Below are 21,240 nucleotides of genomic sequence, written 5' to 3' on the forward strand. Positions count from 1 at the left end.
TAACAAACTAGTTTTCAAGTTCCTTCTCTCTCTCTGTGTTTTTAGTTCTCGTTTTTTTTTCTCTTTGGATGTTTAATTGAGATTGCTTGTCTTAGCTATGATGATAAATGCTTATAATCCCAGCTCATTATGAGACCTTTTTGTAAGGTCAGGGAATTTACACTTTCTCACATTTATCTGAGCTTTTACATTGACTTTTACCTAAATTTCTCATCTGGGTTTATGGTCTTACTTATGTTTATTCTTAATTTTTGTGAATTAATGTTCCCCGTCATACTTAATGCGGTGGTATCACTGATCGTACACCGACTGAAAACAGCACCATCAATTTACTGAGGTGACATGTTGTCTCTGTGTCATAACATGTGTGCTTGGATTTAGTATCTTTGGTGTTTTTAACCTTCTGGGGTTGCTTTAAATCCTTGGAAGGCCACACTGGTTTAACTTAGCTTTCTTGTTGTTGAAAGTTTATGTTTTTGCTGTGTCATAAATTTTAGATTTTGCTTTAAATCTTGTTTTTCATTTATTTTAACAATAGATTTTGTAATGACTTCATGTCTTCGTGTGCTAGTCCATGCCCTGTTTGCTGTCAGTTGGCTTGTATTAGATTAAGATTTGCTTATGGTAATTGAAACTGGAGTTGAATTGATGGATGTTCCCAGTGATGCTTAAATATGAACCATGCTAATGCTGATCATTGGATGACTGAAACTCTTTCTCAATCTTGCTGAGGGAACAATTGCTATAATTTTTTGTTATTACATTCTATTTCTTTAGTTCATCCTGGCTTTTGCATCGTGAACTGTTAATTAACTTGATGAAACAATCAAGTTCCCAATTTTTTTTCCATGAAAAACTGCCTCCAAAGTGCGATGGCAAACTCTAAACATTCTGGTTTAGTTGTCCAAATCCATCTACGAGAATGGCTCTAGTGATATCCTATCATCCTATGGGCTAAGTTTTCTTTTCAGAAAGCCAATATCTTCAGATAGGCCTATCAAGCATTTAGTCCTCACAACTGGCTCTAGTGGGTGCTTGGGGGCAAGGTTCTAACTTCAAAGGGTTTGCTTAAGTAATGATGTCTCACTAATCCAACTTCCAATTTTTCTTTAAATAAAAAAATTAATAAATATTTTTTTCTTTGAGTGGACTCGGTTGGGTCTGGACTAGGTTGATGATGCCTCGAGATCGTGAATTATGGAGATGTTTGAAGTTTCTTGGTCTGTATTGCGTTAGCTTTAAGTTATTTTAGTACTGTGAGGATCATTTTTAAATATTATGCTGTTCTTGTTGCCATCTAGTACAGAGAAAATAGTAGGAATCGAGACCCCAAAAGAACCTCCAGGACATTGGCTAGCAGCATGGTGTTTTTCAATAGGAGAGGAATCAGTAACGTCGACGTCGGACTAGTTTTTGTTTTAGAAACCAAACATCTTTTGTTCATCAGCACTCGGAACATATCATTCTCATCTTCAAGACTTGGGAAATCATACATCTTTAACTTGAAAATTAGTTCAATGAGCAAAGAACATAAAAAGCGAGAAAAGTAACGAGGAAGGCGAAGATGAGAAAGGGTTTGTGACACTTGTTCGTTTCATAGAAGATAATCCAATAGGAAAGCCAACAGCTCTTCTATATTGTAAGATATTGCCTGAAGAAGATGCAGTTTGTGCTCCTTTTGTGCATTTCAGTACCTATAACTGTTACCGGAAATGAGAAAGGAAGATGATGGGAGCTTGCTAATTAGTAGAAGACTGAAAGAAGCAAAACTTGGAGCTAGAGATTGGTTATGTGATCCTTCAATTTCATTTTACATTTTTTCACCTAACCTTCGGCCTTGTTATCGGAATGCCATAAAGTTTTTTCACCTTATGAAATCACGACTATCTGACTATAAAGTTTAGCAACTATGTTTCTAAGAAAATAATATAAAATAAAAAAATACACGAGATCACCAAATTAGTGGGGTTTATTACTTAAATTCATATTAAATCATGGTCAGATAGTCGTGATTTCTTGGGGGTTTTTTTTCCCTCAATATTTAGCATTTTCGTTGGAATTCCAATCTCTCTGGGTATATCAAAAGTTGCATGAAAAATTGATTGCAATTTTTTTAATCAGGATAATAATCCAGGCCCAGCAGAGAGATGCATGCTTTCTGTCATTAGATGGGCTGACACCAATCTTCTCTATATCTTGGTCCATCTTACAGATTGTAGGGATACTTAAGTTGACTCAAGAAATTAATTCAGTAATTTATTAATTCAAAGCTTGAGTTTCGGATCATCAGCCTGTTTATCTTAGTTAAAGCAATTGAATTAAAGCCATCATGTTGACATGGAAGCACTTGCTGCTGCTGCTGCTGCTGCTGTAGCACGAAATAACATTCATGCTTGGCTACACAGAGCTCCACAGGAACACACCATCCTCCCTTTGTCTTCTTCCTTTTTCCGTATTCGAACGGGCCTCTGGTTTTGTCCGTTGCCATGGATATTCTTCCACGAAATGCTGCATTACAGTGACATGATGGATGATGCGTCGGTTGCCTTGGCAACGTCAAGAGATTTACAAGTCTTTGAAAACATTGAATTTGGTCTTTTATCGTGCTTCCCGAATGCGCTTCCTTTCGCATTAAAAAATCGTGTTTGAAAATTCTTGATTTTAAATTATATTTTAATAATTTTAGATCTTTTAGGGTGTTAATATTAAAAAATAAAAAAAATAATTATTGAAGCACCGACCATTATAAAATAATGCAACTCTCTTAACGTTGTGCGGCCAGATTCTAACTGACCAGCAATTTGATAGAGCAACATTTCTATATTCTAAATTCTTTCTCCCCCGTTTCCTTCTTGGATACGAAACAAAAACGTATAACTTATTTATTTATTTATTTATTATTATTATTATCATTATTTATTTATTTATTTATTTATTATTGTAATTTATATTAAAAGTATACTTACCGTGAATAGGAGGGACAAATAGGCACTAACCCTGTTTTTTTTTTCCCTAGTGGACAGGTTCAATGCCAATTTTAGCAATAAAAAAGGGCACAGAAAATAGAAAATAAAAAAATCAATGCATGTGAGCACTAGGTTCTGTTCCATGGGACCCACCGCCATCAAAGGAAGGTAAGCAGATAGGTACGGTCTCTCTGGGTCCCGCGAATACTAACCGTACAAAGGTTAGTAAGAAATCGTAGAAGGTGATGTACTCTTCTATTCACCTCACCAGAAAAGGACAGCAGGTAAACTATATCTTTCGTCCCTGAATCTTTATAAAAGCTCACTTCAGACCCTATAGTTTAAGATCTTAACTTCAACGGATTTGATTGATTTGATTTTTGAAAAATATAATCTATCCCCTTACCGACGAGTGTGTTTTTGGTTTGGAGTTTGTTCTCACGTTATAAAATATTTTTTCAATTGTGATTTTAATTTTTTTTTGTTTGTTTAAGATTTCAAAAACATGATCTGGAATAAAAATCATGGTTATTAAAAATCAATCCTAAGCACAATCACTAGATATCTAACAATCATGATCAATTTCGGGATTTAATTGAGAGTTTAAGACTATAAGAGTTGAAATAGAATACTTCTTCATCTACAGGGATCAAAAACTAATTTACCCTGAATAGAAGCTTGCTGTTGTGTACTTTTTCCTGAATCTAATCTTTACCCGACACGTGTCGTGTGGTGGGACAGGGAGCACGGTTTTTACGACTTTTAATGCAGAAAAGTTCTTGACTAAAATGACCTGATTATTTCTTCCACGTGGGCTTGTCTGGCTCAGCACATGTCCACGTACATTCGAGATATCAAACAATTAAAGGATGTTTTGGTCAATTCATGTACTCCAAGAGAACCGCTTTGGATGTTTTTCCGTTCTCTGAGTAATAATCAGCTGTGGAAGGCCTGTGAATCTCTAAAATCAACCAAGGAATAAAAATAGGACGTGTAAAGTAAAGTCAAATAGTTGAATTCCTGCCATGATAGTCAAATTATTGAATCTAGTTGGTTTTGCGTTTTAAAAATATGTTTAAAAAAATATTAAATTTTATTTTATTTTTTTATTTTAAATTAATATTTTTTTTTTATTTTTAAATTATTTTGATATACTGATATCAAAAATAATTTTTAAAAGATAAAAAAACTTTATTTTCATGTATTTCGAGATGAAAAATACTTTGAAAAACAATCATTACTACACTCTCAAATAAAGTAATTTTTGTTTTTATCCAATTAAAAAAAAAAATTTAGCTAGCTAAATAGCTTTTAATTCTTATACTTAATATTATATATAATTATATTTTAAACATTAATTTTATAAAGCTAGAATAATATTCTTTTCATTTTTTTAATAAAAAATATATTCCATAACAGTTTTAATCAAATATATATTTTTTAAAATTATAATTAAAAATATTTTTTAAAATCTATTTTTTTGAAACTACAATCATAAAAGCCACCACAACACCAAATACATATTAAAGGGGTGTTTAAAAATGTGATAGCAATTGCTTTTCAAAGTATTTTTTTACTTAGAAATGCATTAAAATAATATTTTTTATTTTTTAAAAAATTATTTTTGACATCAACCCATTAAAATGATCTAAAATATAAAAAAAATATTAATTTTAAGAAAAAATTAAAAAATATTTTTTTCAAAAACAGTTTTGAAATGCAAAAATAAAAAGCCCTAAGTTTGATGGGGTGCTGGTAATTTCTTTATTTTTTTCCTTACTGTTATTTTTTAAGAACAATTTTTAAAATTGATGTGTTTTTATTTATAACTTTCAGTGAAATAATATGAATTTATTGGATTTTTCATAATTAAATTTAAAAAATATTCTTAAAAATTTTATGATCCATAAAAGCACAGAAATTTAAAATTACTCAAAATCAATCAAATTTAAATATAATACATGCATGGAAATTTTAAATGCATATATTTGCACATACCATTATCAATTTTTCTTTTTGGAATATGATTAAGTATTAAGGTTGGTAATAGGTATTTACGGGTATAGTTTTTATTATATTATGCACCAATATTTCATTCATTGATTTTTAGATATGCATATAAATGTTAATTGTCCTAATATTATTTACTATTTAATATAAAATAAAATAGCAGTACATTAATTTTGATATTATTTGTACCTTATTTTTTATTCATCAAATTAAATATAAATATCTAAACATTTTCCTATTTGTTACCCATACCTAGGGGCTAGGAGTTAGTATGCTATTGTGGTCGCCCAGACACCAAACCATTCTTCCATCTTCTCCGTCTCTACTTCTTCACTGCAACACAAACATTTCCATCTTCACCAACCTCATCAGATTTCCTTTCCTTCTCATCATCAACCGGTCACCGGAAAAAGAAAATGAATTGGATCTTCAAAACTTGTCTCAGCCTTGCTCGAAGCCTCTCTAAACCCTCCCACCATCCTCTCCTCCACCTCCGCCTCCTCTTCCTCTTTGTCCCCACCTAAACACCTCCACCACCCCAGAAACCAAAACACCCCACAATCCTTAATCCCCTAAAAAATCCCATAAAAAAAACACAAACCTTAATTTCCTCGAAGAACCCAGCTTTCTTGAAAAAAAGAAATCCTTCTCGAAAACTAGAAAATTTTTGCTCAAACTACGTTCTTCATCGGAAGAATCTAAACTCTTGCTTGCTTACAGCGTCGGAAAGAGAACTCATTTCTTAAAAATCAATGTCAACTCGGTCTACACCTATACTTTCTGTCTTAACAGAAGATTTACTCATTCGGGTCAATGAGAAACTCGTTCAAGACTCAGATCGCAAGACATGGAGGCTCGTTTGCAAAGAATTACATCGAGTTGACTCACTCACACGCAAAACTCTACGTGTCCTTCATGTTGAGTTCTTATTAACTCTCCTCAAGAACTACACCAACCTCCACACTCTAGACCTCTCAGTCTGTCCACGTATCGACGACTGGACTATATCGTCGTTACTACATCATGTTGATCACTCGATATGGGCTAGGAATTTGAAGTGTTTGAACTTGAGTAGGGCTAATGGGCTGAAGTTTGCGGGGTTGGAGATGTTGGTGGGTGCTTGTAAGGGTTTGGAGAGTGTTGATGTGTCGTATTGTTGTGGGTTTGGTGATAGGGAGGCGGCAGCGATATCGGGTTGTGGAGGGTTGAGGGAGTTGAGGATGGATAAGTGTTTAGGAGTCAGTGATGTTGGGTTGGCTAAGATTGTTGTTGGGTGTGGAAGATTGGAGAGGTTGAGTTTGAAGTGGTGTATGGAGATTAGTGATCTTGGTGTTGAGCTTTTGTGTAAGAAGTGCTTGGAGTTGAAGTTTCTTGATGTTTCTTATCTCAAGGTTTGTTTGCGGTTTACCACGTTGATTTTGTATTTGTGTTTGATCTTGTTCATCTTGCGAAGTCACTTGGAGATTTAAGATCATAGTTTGTTTCATGAGAAAATGTAGATGCAGGATAATGTGGGTTTATAAGTTGGGGGAAAACAGGGAAAATGGAGAGAAACGTGATTTGTTTTTTTGAATTACTAACATTTTCCTTTTTGTTAGGCAAAAAATTGGATGGGATATATGTTGAGCGAATTTGGGAAAAAATTTCCCCTTGTTGTGTATTTTGCAATGAACTGGATTAAGTTAGTGTTAATGCGTGTAATGAAACTTGATGGGTTGGCTTCAGGTGACGAGTGAATCGCTGCGTTCTATTGCTTCTTTGCCAAAGCTGGAGGATTTGGCTATGGTGGGATGCCCTTTTGTAAATGATGTTGGATTGCAATTTCTTGAAAATGGATGCCCTTTACTGCAGGTATCATACTTACAATGTGATGGGGTAAAATTGAAATTTTCAATTTCTTGAAAATTGAAGTAATCAATTCTTAATGTTCCGAGATTTGCATGTTCTTTTGGCTGCAGAAAATTGATGTTGCAAGGTGTGATTGTGTCAGTTCATATGGGTTAAGTTCCTTGATTGGAGGACATAGTGATCTTCTGCATATTGATGCAGGTCACTGCTTTTCAGTAAGTCAATGCTAACAATCTGTTGGATTTTTGGAAGTGATTATCTTTTCAGGTAAAACAAACTAAATTTAATCTGTCTTGCCGGCAGGAAGTTTCTCCAAGCTTTGTCAAGTGCACACAGAAATTGAAGAATCTGAACACCATCATAATTGATGGGGTTCGAGGTTCCGACACTATTTTCCAGACAATCAGCAGTAACTGCAAGTCTTTAATTGAAATTGGGTTGAGCAAATGCGGAGGGGTCACTAATATGGGAATTATTCAGCTGGTGTCTGGCTGTGTCAATCTGAAGATCATCAATTTAACATGTTGCCGTTCTATAGCCGATGCTGCAATATCTGCTATAGCAAACTCATGTAGGAACCTTCTGTGCCTGAAGTTAGAGTCTTGCAATATGATCACTGAGAAGAGTCTCGAACAGCTTGGATTACATTGCTTGCTACTTGAAGTGCTTGATCTCACCGACTGTTGTGGCATAAATGACAGAGGTAAGCTTTCAGGATATGAAGTCCATCATGTGAAGCTATTAGCATGTAGTTGATTTGATGACTTTGTTATTTGTAATTTGCAGGGCTTGAACGCCTTTCTAGATGTTCCAGGCTTTTGTGTTTGAAATTAGGACTTTGCACAAACATATCAGACAAAGGACTCTTTTATATTGCTTCTAATTGTTCAGAGCTTCATGAACTTGATCTATACCGGTAATTTAAGCCAAATAATTGTTGTGATTTTCCTCCCTAGTAGAAATGTGAGTTGTGATTTTCCTACCTAGTAGATAGTAGAGTTGACTGTATTATTTATTTTTTGGACACAGCTGTAAGAATATTGGAGATGGTGGTTTAGCAGCTTTATCAAGTGGCTGCAAGAAGTTAAGGAAGCTGAACTTGTCATACTGCATTGAGGTCACTGACAAAGGGATGAAGTCTCTTGGTTATTTGGAGGAATTATCTGACTTGGAGTTGAGGGGGCTTGATAAAATCACAAGTGTAGGTTTGACAGCATTGGTTACCAGGTGTAAGAGGCTGACCTATTTAGACTTGAAACATTGCGAGAAAATTGATGATTCAGGGTTTCAGGTACTTGCCTATTACTCACGGAACTTGCGACAGGTATTGAATCGTGACTTCAACCTGGAACTGCTATTTCTATTAAAGTATCTATGCTTTTGTATGCAAATTAGAAAAGAAAAAAAATGCTAGAAGCAGTTTATATATCTCACGCAGGAGGTCACAAGACATATAAATGACATTTTGGGTTTTACTTTTCGGGGGGTTGGGGGAATCAGGATATTGCAATGAATAAAAATGAATGCATAGCCATTTTTTTATGGGAACACTAGGTATTTGAACGAAACTGAATAGAGCTGTCATATTCTAAATATCTACATCGCCTGATTTCATTTCTGTTTCAAGTGGTACAAGTTAGTTTATTTTGGGTGTTAAGGTAGGGAATTCCATGCAAACACAATGAAATGTTTTGATGGTGGCAGTTAAATTTGAGCTACTGTGCTATCACGGACATGACATTATGCATGCTGATGGGAAACTTGACTCGCCTGCAAGATGTGGATTTGGTGCACCTCACAAATGTCACTGTGGAGGGGTTTGAGCTCGTGCTTAGAGCCTGCTGTGTCAGAATCAAGAAGATCAAGTTAGTTGCTGCTCTAAGTTTCTTGCTTTCCTCTGAAGTACAAGGGATTTTGCATGCCAGGGGTTGCAAAATTAGATGGGATTAGAGAAGTTTTAAGAAAGCACTAGAAAGTGATCCACTTGGCTCTATTCTTCCCTTAGGGAGGGTGTTTCATCTTAAGCTTTTGGGTTCATAAGATTTCATGATGAGTATTTTTCATGCTAATCGCTTTGTATAAGACTGCAAGTAATAAGTTGAACTTGATTGGTGAGATCAACAACATTGCAATAAGAATCATTTGAGAATGAAGACTTTTTTACTCTTTGGTGTGCTTTGATTGAAAGCTCAGTTCTGGTGTCTTGACACAAGTCCTTGCTCATGAAGTCATGAGGTGACTGTCTTTCATTTATATGTTGAATGCAGTATTCAAATGGTTTGATTGGCTGAGGATGCCATGTTTCCTCCTGGGCTTAACATGTTTTGGGTGCTTCCTAATCCCTATCTGTGTTGGGCTACATATATGCAAGCCACAATCTGTTCAAATACTACCAAGTCAGTGGGATCCTATCTGGGCTCGTGCACACTGCAAATTTTGCATAGTGCAACAGACAGTATAGGATTCCACATATACAGAGAAGCGGTAGGCTTACCTAACAAGGGAAAAATAGTGAAAGAATATCGAACACCGTGCCCTCAGAAGTAAGCATAACTTGAACTTTGTCCAAGGAAAAAGGCAGGCAAGAAGGTATACTTTGCAACTCAAAAGGTTAAGCCCTTCCTTTGAAAGCAGACAATCCACATTCCCTAAAACGTTTTTCTTTAAAAAGGGCAACCAAACAACTCCTTTCCCCTTCCTATCTTTGCCCAAATCATGGCCTTAGCTAATTTTCTTTTTATTTTATTTTTCCTACCTTCTCTTGAAGCTTTATCCAATGTAACCTCATCAGAAGAACAAACATTAAATGCACAAGCTTTGATTATGCAAGCTTGTAGCGATGTTGAAAACCAGAGCTCATGCCTATCAAATTTTCAAGCTGAGCTCAAAAAGAGTGGTCCTACTGCACATTCTATTCTCCATGCTGCCCTTAGGGCAACGCTCGATGAAGCGATGCGAGCCATTGATATGATCACCAAGTTCAATGCGTTGTCTGTCAGTTATCGTGAACAAGTTGCGATCGAGGATTGCAAAGAGCTTCTTGATTTCTCAGTATCTGAGCTAGCATGGTCCTTAAAGGAGATGAACAATATCCGAGCAGGCATAAAGAATGTTCACTACGAGGGAAACTTGAAAGCTTGGCTTAGTGCTGCACTAAGCAACCCAGATACGTGCCTTGAAGGATTTGAAGGCACAGATGGACATCTCGAGAACTTTATCAGAGGAAGCCTGAAACAAGTCACGCAGCTAATTGGCAACGTCTTAGCTTTGTATACTCAGTTGCATAGCTTACCTTTTAAACCTCCACGAAACGATAATGGTACTACTACAAATTCAGGTTCGGATAAGTTCCCAGAGTGGATGACAGAAGGTGATCAAGAGCTTCTGAAAGGCAGTTCTCTTGGTATGCACATAGATGCAATTGTAGCTGGAGATGGCACCGGTCACTACCGTACCATCACAGAGGCCATTAATGAAGCTCCAAGCTATAGTAATAGAAGGTATATCATATATGTGAAGAAGGGTGTTTATAGAGAAAACATTGACATGAAGAGGAAGAAATCCAATATCATGTTCGTCGGGGACGGTATTGGACAGACTGTGGTCACAGGCAATCGCAATTTCATGCAAGGATGGACTTCCTTTAGAACTGCTACTGTGGGTGAGTATCTAAATATTTGTGCATGCTGTTCATTACTTGTTTTTGGCTTACATCTACATGCTGATGTTTGTTCTACAATGATGTTTTTTTTTTTTTTTGCTTGTAGCTGTCTCTGGAAAGGGATTCATAGCAAGAGACATGACATTTCGCAACACGGCTGGACCATTAAACCATCAAGCTGTGGCCCTTCGAGTTGATTCAGACCAATCCGCTTTCTACCGGTGCAGCATGGAAGGCTATCAAGACACCCTCTATGCTCACTCTCTCCGCCAATTTTACCGCGAATGTGAGATTTATGGCACCATAGATTACATCTTTGGCAATGGTGCTGCTGTGTTCCAAAATTGCAAGATATACACTAGAGTGCCACTACCACTACAAAAGGTTACAATCACTGCTCAAGGCAGGAAAAACCCTCACCAAAGCACCGGATTTTCGATTCAAGATAGCTACATTTTTGCCTCGCAACCGACATACTTAGGGCGGCCATGGAAGCAATATTCCAGGACAGTTTTCATGAACACATACATGAGCGCTCTGGTCCAGCCTAGAGGGTGGCTTGAGTGGTATGGAAACTTTGCATTAGGCACATTGTGGTATGGTGAGTATAGGAACCATGGCCCTGGAGCATTACTATCTGGCCGGGTCAAATGGCCTGGCTACCACATCATTCAGGATGTTGCCACAGCTAAATTTTTTACCGCCGCACAGTTCATCGACGGCTTGTCATGGTTGCCATCGACCGGCGTCAAGTTCACAGCAGGCTTGAGCAATTAACCCACCTTATATTATATACATTTATTTTTGAAGCTTTCTGTTCGAATTTTTCTTCAACACTACTTAATTTGTATGAAATTGAAGTTTATGGGCCAACCTCGGCCCATCTATCTAGTGGGGATCCAATTGATCCGAATATGTGTATGTTTGGCTATAATCAAGGAAAATAACTAGTTAGTGTTAATTACTTTTTAATTTTAGTAGGCTTTTGGTTAATATTTATTTCAGGATAAAAAGAACAAACACTGACTATGAATTTTGCTTCTTAAAATTTGTGATTTGCAACTTTGGGTATCGATGGGGCCTCTGGACCACTGCTTTTGCTCCCCCAATTCTCAGTGCCATGCTAGATTTTGACTCACTTGTCATTTATTTAAGAAATTCATGATTGATCATACCATACTTGTCAAAATTTATTATGTAGATTCGATTATTCATCGCCTTAAAACCTGATCTAAACATTTTTTTTTTAAATTAATCTAGTTAAATTTAAGTAATTTGAGAAGTCAATTCATGAAACCCAAATGAAATCTAATTATATCAATTCTATGAATTTTTTTTAAAAATATAATTATATCAATTTTATGAATTTAAAAAAAAAACATTATATTTAGTTCGCATCTTGATTTCATCGGCCCGCTCATGTACCATTGTATTTTATATATGAAGACTGAAACCCATGACCTAAACATTAGTAAGCACATGTATTTACACCACTCCCTCCACTACATGATTCAACGGCAACAGTGGTAGTAGCGGTGGTGGCAGGAGGAGGAGGAGGAGTGTCTAGGTGATGAACACCTGAGGCAAAATTAAGCTTGATATTCATGGGACTCAAGTCAAGTAAGATTGTTGGATGGAGGTGTTTACATGGACACCACTACCTCAAAACAATTGATTAAGAAGTTGACTTGTACTATGAATCTTAGTTTTCTCTTCGTGGGGCTACATAATATCTTTGTGGGTGGCATTTTATTTTAAATACCGACTTAGATTTCGGAAGAAATTGTTGAAATTCGATCCATTTTTTAACCAAAAAACTTAATTAGAAAGATTTTCAATTATAAGATATACATAATTTATATTCTAATTAAGGTCTCATAACTCTCGCAGTTTGGCCAAAACCAATGAAATATAAATGCAACCTTAACTAGGTATATTAAAAAGTTTTGGGATCAAGGGCTAATAGGTGGTCCAGTAATAAGAGTTTAGAATCAAGAAGTTTGCTTTTCTTGTGGTTTCAAATTCAAGTCATGTGATTATTAATATGATAGCCACTGGAGGCTTACATGGTTGTTAACTTCAGAGCCCGTAGAATTAGTTGAGGTACACGCAAGCTAGCATAAACATCCATGTTAATAATAATAAAAAAAAAGTCTTAGAAAATTTAAGATTAAACACACTTATGTTTGAAATGATTTTTTTTTAATTAAGATCTTTAGATAATGTTTAAAGACAATAGAAACAAATAATATACAGAAAATGTTTTAATGTACTTTATATATATATTTTTTTTAAAAAAATTCATTCTAAAATTATTAAAAAAACAAATTTATTTTATATTTTTATCTTTATTCTTCCAATTAATTTTTTTTTTCCAGAGTGGTAGAGAAGGTGGCTGAGGGGCCTACAAGAACATTTTGTTTTTGCTAACCTCTCCTTGAATAATTTATAGTTTTGGCCATAAAACTGGTAAAATCTAAATTTTAACCCTCCTAGAAAAAAATTGATAATTTTTCCCTCTAATTAAATTTCCTAACCCTGCCCCATTTGTCTCCCTTTGTCCTCCTGAAACACTACTTAAATGCAATCTTAGCAACAACGGATTTGTGATCTCTAAAAAAACAACAGAAGTATTTTTAAGTTAGCTTTAATTATGTATCAAAACTAAATAATTTTCCAATAAGATCTTTAATTTGTTTATACATTCACAAGAATTTATTTTCTTAGGATTTAATTTATGGATGACAAGCTTCATCTGTCCTCGTAGATTGTCATCTCTGGAGCTTGATTGAAAGGTTTAAGACAGTTAATTACCATATTCATCAAACTAAACTCTTGTTATAATTGGATCATGTATCTTCCTCACATATTAAGGTGGCAAAAAAGAGAGAGAGAGAGAGATACAAAATTACTTCCTCCACTACAGTTGTGGTGGCACGAGCATGAAGATGAACGCGTTTTTGACAGGTAATAATGCAAGATTACAAACAATTCAATGATCTGTATAAAGCTCCATTTCAACATTTCCATTCACAAAATCTTGTGTCAGCCATGGCTTCCAAGCTAATCACCTTATGCACAACCTCTCTCCTTCTCCTGCTCTTGTGTTCACCCTCTCTTGCAAATTACTCGTTTTCATCCATCTTTAATACACCAGAAACCATTTGTGAGAACACACGTTTCCCCCATTTCTGCAAATCTTCTTTACCACATAATAAGCCTGGAACCATACATGACTATGCCAAGATTTCATTTCAACAATCTTTGTCCCATGCTCAAAGGTTTCTTTGGCTTGTTCAACATTACTCAAGGCTTCCCTCAACACTGTACAAATCCACCATTCTTGCCCTTGAAGATTGCCTGTTCTTAGCTCAAGAAAACATAGACTACTTGTCATACGTAATGGAAACTTTAAAGTCTAGTGCTGATGATGCCCTTCAAGGCTACCAAGCTGAAGATTTACAAACCTTGCTTAGTGCAACTTTGACCAACCAGGAAACCTGCTTGGATGGGCTTCAATACAGATCATCATCCTCAAGCATCAAGAATGCCCTATTAGTCCCTATCTCGAACGGAACCATGCACTATAGTGTTGCTCTTGCACTTTTTACTCGTGGTTGGGCTCATAGCACAATGAAAGGTAGATATTTAACCGAAAGAAAGCATGTGTTTTCTGACTTGGAAGATGGTGCAAGCAAAGGCTTGCCATTGATGATGTCAAGCAAGGATAAACAGATCTACGAGTCAGTAAGTGGAAGAAGAGTCCTTAAAACATCAAACCTTACTGGTGTCTTGGTGAGCAAAGTGGTGGTTGTGGATCCATATGGATCCGGGAAGTTTCGAACCATTACCGAAGCTGTAGCTGCTGCACCGAATAACACCTTTGCTAGCAATGGATATTATGTGATTTATGTGGTTGCCGGCGTCTATAAAGAGTACGTTTCCATACCAAAGAGCAAGAAATACCTGATGATGATCGGAGCAGGTATTAACCAGACTGTGATTACTGGCAACCGAAGTGTAGATGATGGATGGACAACATTTAATTCAGCAACATTTGGTAAGCTTAGCATTTAACTAAGACTTGATTGATCAGGAAATCTTATCCAACGTTTTGAGAGTGACAATTTATCTTTGCAGCTGTGCTTGGTCAAGGATTTGTTGCAGTGAACATAACGTTTCGGAACACGGCAGAAGCAATCAAGCACCAAGCTGTGGCAGTAAGAAGTGGAGCAGATATGTCCACATTTTACAAATGCAGCTTTGAAGGTTACCAAGACACCTTATACACTCATTCTCTTAGGCAATTCTACAGAGATTGCGACATCTATGGCACGATCGATTACATATTCGGTAATGCTGCAGTTGTTCTTCAGAATTGCAATATCTATTCGCGATTACCCTTGGACAACCAGTTCAATACTCTGACTGCTCAAGGTCGGACTGATCCTAACCAAAACACAGGCACTTCAATACAAAATTGTACCATCAAGGCGGCTAAGGACTTGGCCTCAAGTAATAGTTCAACAAAAACATACCTAGGCAGGCCATGGAAGGAATATTCAGTAACTGTTATCATGCAGTCTTTCATCGATAGCGTAATCGATCCGGCCGGTTGGTCCGCATGGTCAGGAGAGTTTGCACTTAGCACACTTTATTATGCAGAATTCAATAACACTGGTCCTGGATCAAATACTACTAACAGGGTTCAATGGCCTGGTTATCATGTGATTAGTGGGACCGAGGCGGCTAATTTCACCGTGTCCAACTTCATAGCAGGAGGTTTCTGGTTGCCAGGAACAGGAGTGCCTTACGTTGGTGGTTTACAGTGAATGTAAAGATCATGATGATTTGCATGCTCTTTGTTCTTCCATTTTCATTAATTTGTTTGAATACCATAATTTTGTGGGCTAATTTTAGTACCCATTGTATTTTTTTTTAAGTTGCGTGACAGAATATTTATACATACACATTTAACCACACATTAATTGTTAGTATGATTTAGAAGACATTACATGAATTCGATTCACCACTTGTGGTTGGTTCATAATTTAAATGGTGTCCCAGTGAGCAAAATGGTGGCTGTGGATCCATACGTAACAGGGGATTTTACGAACATTAGCGAAGCTGCAGCTGCGGCACCAAATAACTCTGTTGCTAATGATGGATATGCTGTGATTGATGCTGTGAATGTCTCTATGACGAGTATGTTTCTTGAGGTGTAACTTCTAACAAATACATTTCTGAATTACATCGACATTGTGTCAAACGAGTTTTTCTATATAAACTAGGTTGGTTTAGCTACTATATAAACAATTAATGTTTTTTTTTTTTTTTTTCCCGATCAGTTTTAAGAATTATTGAATTTCAGAATATACAGTTTAAGGCTTGATAAACACTAGTTTCCATCGTTATACCTACCGCATTTCCATCCCTAATAACAAGGAATATTTGATGATGATTAGAGAAAATATTACAGGACGGCGGTAACCGGCAACTGGAGTGTAGCTGACGGGCGGGCTACATTTGATCCAGCAAAATTCAGTACGCAGAAACTTGCAGCAATATCGAGTCTAGTAGCCTTAATTTTATTGACAGAGTAAATGATCAGATCATAAGGTAAGGCATATGACCCCTAGCTTATTCACAGGGCCAACCAAATCTTGTGCTGTGCACCAAGATTCATGTCCTCCGAGAAGAAGCTTCAGTATATTGTAGCCATTATTGAAGCCATTCTTGCAGTGCATTTGCAGACTGTGACCTATACAGGAAGGTTGATTTCATACTTGGTCTCCAAATTTGCGGTATTTATCAGCAATTACCAGTGGACAAAATGTTCAATGCAATAACTTATCAAGGTAGAACAGATCAATGCATAATTGTTGCCATTGAAGCAGCTAACGACTTCGCCTCAAGTAAGGGTACTACAAAAAAAACCTAGGCAGGCCTTGGAAGGAATACTCAAGAACTGTTAACATGCAGTCTTCGTCGATAAGCTAATCAAACCGGCTGGTTGGGCAGCATGATCTGGAGATTTTGCTCTAAGCACACTTTAATTATGCAGAATTCAAATGACATTGTTCTGATGAAAAAAAAATAATTTCTTTTTTAAGAAATATTTTGCGAACAAAAATTGTTAAACATTAATTAGTCTCTTAATGCAGTGGATAAACCTCCTCACACAGAAATAAAAACAGGTTCCGCATCAGAACAGCAATATATTTATTTCTGCAAGTTGCTATTGAGTTGCCATCTGCTATACAGCAATGCTAAGATATGACCTCAGAAACAACAGATAAGCTCAATGTGTGCATCTAATTCTAAAAATAAACAGACCAACTTTTTCTTAAAATTTGGATGGTGTATACTACACGGTAGAATACGAGTATTTATCCATTATTAGAAGAGCTACATGTAAGTGGTCAATCACCTAAAATTAAGATGAAACACCAATAAAATTGTCTCTCAAAACTTCAAGCTGTAGAGCTCCATTTTTAGGAAACTATGACAATGATCTAGCTTGTCTTACGTTGTCCCTTTTTCCTCTGTACCTCAAATTTTGGAAAACTATCTTTCTTTCAATCTCTTATAAATATTCCTCTTCCTTGAATCACTTCAACTTAAGTAGTTCAGGCTTCAAAATCAAGGGGAAGGCCAACCGAGCTTTGCCCCACTGCAGCTAAAAGAAAACAAAAGCAAGGGAAAGATAGTGAGATCATTTTCTTCAGCTTTCTTGGCATTGAAGTTATTGATCCATAGTTTTATTTTCTTAAGAGAAAAATGTCTTATGGGGATGATTCAAACAGAAAGAGGAGAATAGCCGTTATCGGCATCTCTTCTTTCCTCTTGGTAGCTATGGTTGTAGCTGTCTCCGTTGGCGTCGGTCTTGGGAATGACGGCAATGAGGACCTCAATGACAGCAATCATAAAAGCACTAATCAAGTATCTGCCTCCATGAAAGCCGTCAAGGCCATTTGCCAGCCCACAGATTACAGGAAAACATGTGAAGAAAACCTCCAAAAAGCTGCTGGAAACACCACAGATCCTAGAGAATTGATCAAGATGGCATTCAAGATTGCAGAGAAGCACGTTAATGAGGCTTCCAAGAAATCAAAGGTTTTGGAGGAACTCTCAAAGGACCCAAGAACCCGTGGGGCCCTTCAGAGCTGCAGAGAGCTTATGACCATGTCGGTTGATGAGCTCAAGCAATCTCTTAACAAAGTAACAGATTTTGATATTACCGAGATAGAAAAATTGATGGCAGATGTTAAGACTTGGCTTAGTGCTTCCATCACATATCAAGAAACTTGCTTGGACGGATTCCAAAACACAACCACTAATGCTGGAAAGGAAATGAAGAAGGGATTGAAGCTTTCCATGGAGCTTAGCGCCAATCTCCTTGCCATCGTTTCCGGGATCTCTTCCGCAATCCCTTCATTGGAAAGTTTGGGCCAGCGCCGCCTTCTCCAAGATGATTTACCTGTTCTTGGACATGGTGATCAAATATTCCCCACCTGGACTGACTTTGGAAAGCGCAGACTTCTGGCAGCGCCTGCTTCCAAGATTAAGGCTGACATTGTTGTGGCTAAGGATGGAAGTGGAGATTTCTCAACAATCAGAGACGCATTGCATCATGTTCCCATTAAGAGCAGCAAGACCTTTGTGTTATACATCAAGGCAGGAATTTATCAGGAGTACATTGATTTCAATAAGAGCATGACTAATTTGATGGTGATTGGAGATGGCAGGGAGACTACTCGCATCGTCGGAAACAAGAACTTCGTCGATGGAATCAACACCTATCACACCGCAACAGTCGGTACGTAAGCCTGAATTATATTTCAAAATTCTGTACATTATTCCCAAATTTAACACATTCAACAACAATGTATTGGAATTTTACTGCCTGATTGCTTGCAGTTGTCCTCGGAGATAACTTTGTGGCCAAGAATATTGGTTTCGAGAACAATGCTGGTGCCATCAAACATCAAGCTGTGGCATTGAGAGTTTCGGCTGATTATGCTCTCTTCTACAACTGCTCAATGGACGGACACCAGGACACAATGTACACACACGCCAAGCGTCAATTCTACCGCGACTGCAGCATCTCCGGCACCATCGACTTCGTCTTTGGTGACGCTTCTGCAGTCTTCCAAAACTGCAAATTCTTGATCCGCAAGCCATTGGAAAACCAACAGTGCATTGTGACAGCTCAAGGCAGGAAAATGAGGAGGCAACCATCAGCTATTATCATCCAAAACAGCACAATCACAGCCCATCCTGACCTATTCCCTGAAAGGAAACTATTCAAGTCATATCTCGGCCGTCCATGGAAGGAATTCTCAAGAACAATCATCATGGAATCCTTCATTGACGATGTCATCCAGCCCGAAGGATGGCTACCTTGGCTCGGAACTTTCGGACTCAAGACTTGTTGGTACACAGAATTCAACAACAATGGTCCTGGTTCTAGCAAGGCAGCTCGTGTGAAGTGGAATGGTATCAAGACCATCGATCGTCAACACGCCTTGGATTTCACACCAGGAAGGTTCTTCAAGGGCGGTGCCTGGATCAAGACTACCGGAATCCCCTACACACCTTTCTTGGCCAGAAAATGAGCTTGGAGAAGGGATTGATTTGAGAGTGTTTTTCCTTTTCTTCCTCTTCTAAATTTTCATGATCTATTTGCATGTAATGCCAATTATTGTTCCCCTGATTAGACCTCGACCGAAGTCTACAATGATTATTTATTAACTTAAATCATTAATTAGATTACTTAATTACTTGTCTCCCTCTCCGTTCTTTCTTTCAAATATTGAAAACGAAAGAAATATTTTTTCACAATCTCCTGTTCACATATATATTTTTTTTTTTGCAGATATACATTGATTTGCTTATCTTCATGTTTATGTATCTTGTGCAAGATTAGAGCCATGGCCTTGTATAAGTCAGGGCATGTAATGATAATGGACATAAACAATTTTTTTTATTATTATTATTAACATGAGTATCCGGGCCAACTTGCGCGTACCTTGATTAATCCCATAAGCCCTGAAGTTAACGACCATGTAAGCCTCTAGTGGCCATCATATTAGCAAACATGAAACAATTTTTTTTTTAGTTTAACGTGGGTGTCCGGGCTAGCTTGCGCGCACCTCGACTAATCCCACGAGCCCTGAAGTTAACGACCATGTAAGCCATGGTTAACATAAAACAATTTTAGATACCTTAGTAGTGGTTGTTTTATAAAGTTTGTTTTATTTGAAAATATATTAAGATAATTTTTTATTTTTTGAAATATATTTTTAATATTAATACATCAAAATAATTTTAAAAAACTTAAAAAATAATTTTAAAAAATTAAATTTTTTTTTAAAAAACACTTTTTAACAGTAAAACAAAGGAAGAAATACCCATTTGAGAACACAGGCAACAAGTCTTGTATGATTCCTAGGGGTGAGCAAAAAAACCGAATAACCGAGAAAATCGAAAAACAAAATAACTAAAAAAACCAAACCGAAAAAAAACTGAATTAACCGATTAGAAAATCACAAAAAAAATTCTGGTTCGGTTCGGTTTCGGTTTCTAAAGCCTGAAACCGATTAAACCGAACCGAACCGAACCGGTTCAACCAGGCCAGCACTTAAAAAAAAACAAGTATAAATATCTTCTAACCCTAAACCTAAACACATTTTCACCCCTCAGTCGCCGCCTCCTCTCTGTCTCTTATCTCTCAAATGACAAATCTTCCATGCTTTCAAATCTTCACTTCTTTCTACCTTGTCACTTTAAAATGAAAATCAAGGCCTTTCATGAAGGAAGTTAGCCACTCATCTCAAGGACATGCCCTGAACTTTAGCTTGAGCCCTTCCACTTCCAGTAGTCTTTGCTTCGTGAATGAAATGACTTTGTAGTTTCGAAAGGTGGAGCAGATCTTGGTCTTATGGACTGGCTTTCTAACCATCCTAAATATTGACCCCTACGATTCTGTCTTTTTCTCTTTTAATTTTCCAATCTTCTATTGGCCGGTTCATTAAAGCTGGCTTCATTAGTTTTGCTGGAGTTTCTTCGTAAGCGAAGTTTCTTTGGTTAGTTTGATTTGTTGGCTTCTTGGAATGCAAAAGGCATTTGAGTTGGAGAGCTTCGAGGATATGTTTAAGGGTTTCAAGATCTTTCAATGGGGTTTCAATCCCTTGTGTTATGTTTGTTCAGTTTCAATCGGTTTGAACCGGTTTGGAAGGGAGAAAAACCGAACCGAACCGAAATTAATCGGTTTGAATCGGTTTTCGGTTCGGTTCAAAAACTAAAAAAAAATCGGTTTGGTTATTTATTTTGGTTCAAAACCGGACCGAACCGAAAATGCTCAGCCCTAATGATTCCTTTGTTTAACTAGGGCACCCTGAGTACTTTTCTCAATCTTGGCCCTAATATGATGCCCTTAATCGAAATTAAAATGGATAAATTCTATAAAAAAAAAATAAAAAAATCCATATACCATTTTTTTAATGTACTTAATTAAAACAAAATGCATTAGCTAAAACACTAATAAAGTACTGCTAAATTGTCATTTAATTGCTTTAATTAAAGGTGACATGAGGAATCATATAAAAATACTAAGGCTAAGAGTATTTGTATGTTTTTTCTTATTAAAATATTAAAAGTAATTAATTTTAAAATGGATTTTCTGTACATTCTTAAAAAAAAAAGAATATACAAGGAAAAAAACAGTACTAGATTTCACTTAAATATTTATGA

At 36.6% G+C, this 21,240-nt stretch overlaps 4 protein-coding genes and 2 non-coding genes across 8 annotated transcripts; all 6 read left to right on the forward strand.

The window, feature by feature from the left end:
• Positions 1 to 87: 87 nt before the first annotated feature.
• Positions 88 to 190, forward strand: LOC112327687 (small nucleolar RNA snoR69Y). The gene has a single exon (XR_002982111.1). It is a non-coding gene; the product is annotated as a small nucleolar RNA snoR69Y (small nucleolar RNA).
• A 464-nt stretch (positions 191 to 654) lies between these two features.
• LOC112327695 (small nucleolar RNA snoR53Y) lies at positions 655 to 738 on the forward strand. The gene has a single exon (XR_002982118.1). It is a non-coding gene; the product is annotated as a small nucleolar RNA snoR53Y (small nucleolar RNA).
• Positions 739 to 5,219: 4,481 nt separating this feature from the next.
• On the forward strand, positions 5,220 to 8,987 carry LOC18098637 (F-box/LRR-repeat protein 3). 2 transcript variants are annotated; one of them, XM_024601743.2, is made up of 7 exons: positions 5,220 to 6,367; positions 6,702 to 6,827; positions 6,935 to 7,039; positions 7,128 to 7,527; positions 7,611 to 7,740; positions 7,854 to 8,115; positions 8,529 to 8,987. In XM_024601743.2, exons 1-7 carry the CDS (start codon positions 5,729 to 5,731, stop codon positions 8,772 to 8,774), a joined length of 1,908 nt encoding a protein of 635 aa, XP_024457511.1. In that variant the 5' UTR covers positions 5,220 to 5,728; the 3' UTR covers positions 8,775 to 8,987. The 2 variants fall into 2 exon arrangements, with proteins under 2 accessions (XP_024457511.1, XP_006382444.1); XM_006382382.3 differs by having other exon boundaries at positions 5,221 to 6,367; positions 7,854 to 8,148.
• Positions 8,988 to 9,106: 119 nt separating this feature from the next.
• LOC18098638 (putative pectinesterase/pectinesterase inhibitor 22) lies at positions 9,107 to 11,457 on the forward strand. Of its 2 annotated transcripts, XM_052453166.1 has the most exons (3): positions 9,107 to 9,413; positions 9,592 to 10,485; positions 10,592 to 11,457. In XM_052453166.1, the coding sequence occupies exons 2-3, from the start codon at positions 9,648 to 9,650 to the stop codon at positions 11,260 to 11,262; spliced, it is 1,509 nt and encodes a 502-aa protein (XP_052309126.1). In that variant the 5' UTR covers positions 9,107 to 9,413; positions 9,592 to 9,647; the 3' UTR covers positions 11,263 to 11,457. The 2 variants fall into 2 exon arrangements, with proteins under 2 accessions (XP_052309126.1, XP_006382445.2); XM_006382383.3 differs by having other exon boundaries at positions 9,107 to 10,485.
• A 2,030-nt stretch (positions 11,458 to 13,487) lies between these two features.
• On the forward strand, positions 13,488 to 15,456 carry LOC18098639 (pectinesterase-like). Its single transcript, XM_052453313.1, has 2 exons — positions 13,488 to 14,545; positions 14,626 to 15,456. Exons 1-2 carry the CDS (start codon positions 13,537 to 13,539, stop codon positions 15,315 to 15,317), a joined length of 1,701 nt encoding a protein of 566 aa, XP_052309273.1. The 5' UTR covers positions 13,488 to 13,536; the 3' UTR covers positions 15,318 to 15,456.
• Positions 15,457 to 17,094: 1,638 nt separating this feature from the next.
• Positions 17,095 to 19,265, forward strand: LOC18098640 (probable pectinesterase/pectinesterase inhibitor 21). The gene is made up of 2 exons (XM_006382385.3): positions 17,095 to 18,304; positions 18,406 to 19,265. The coding sequence occupies exons 1-2, from the start codon at positions 17,266 to 17,268 to the stop codon at positions 19,101 to 19,103; spliced, it is 1,737 nt and encodes a 578-aa protein (XP_006382447.1). The 5' UTR covers positions 17,095 to 17,265; the 3' UTR covers positions 19,104 to 19,265.
• Positions 19,266 to 21,240: the final 1,975 nt, after the last annotated feature.

This window comes from Populus trichocarpa, chromosome 5 (assembly GCF_000002775.5).
Source record: "Populus trichocarpa isolate Nisqually-1 chromosome 5, P.trichocarpa_v4.1, whole genome shotgun sequence".
NCBI lineage: Eukaryota > Viridiplantae > Streptophyta > Magnoliopsida > Malpighiales > Salicaceae > Populus > Populus trichocarpa.

Bases quoted from the DNA above. Each gene is read 5' to 3' on its own strand.
- LOC18098640 (XM_006382385.3), top strand. From the start codon at position 17,266: ATGTCTTATGGGGATGATTCAAACAGAAAGAGGAGAATAGCCGTTATC. The intron at 18,305-18,405 runs GTACGTAAGCCT...GATTGCTTGCAG, and splicing joins CTATCACACCGCAACAGTCG to TTGTCCTCGGAGATAACTTT.
- LOC18098638 (XM_006382383.3), top strand. From the start codon at position 9,540: ATGGCCTTAGCTAATTTTCTTTTTATTTTATTTTTCCTACCTTCTCTT. The intron at 10,486-10,591 runs GTGAGTATCTAA...TTTTGCTTGTAG, and splicing joins CTTTAGAACTGCTACTGTGG to CTGTCTCTGGAAAGGGATTC.
- LOC18098639 (XM_052453313.1), top strand. From the start codon at position 13,537: ATGGCTTCCAAGCTAATCACCTTATGCACAACCTCTCTCCTTCTCCTG. The intron at 14,546-14,625 runs GTAAGCTTAGCA...TTATCTTTGCAG, and splicing joins ATTTAATTCAGCAACATTTG to CTGTGCTTGGTCAAGGATTT.
- LOC18098637 (XM_006382382.3), top strand. From the start codon at position 5,729: ATGTCAACTCGGTCTACACCTATACTTTCTGTCTTAACAGAAGATTTA. The intron at 6,828-6,934 runs GTATCATACTTA...TTTTGGCTGCAG, and splicing joins ATGGATGCCCTTTACTGCAG to AAAATTGATGTTGCAAGGTG. The intron at 7,040-7,127 runs GTAAGTCAATGC...TCTTGCCGGCAG, and splicing joins ATGCAGGTCACTGCTTTTCA to GAAGTTTCTCCAAGCTTTGT.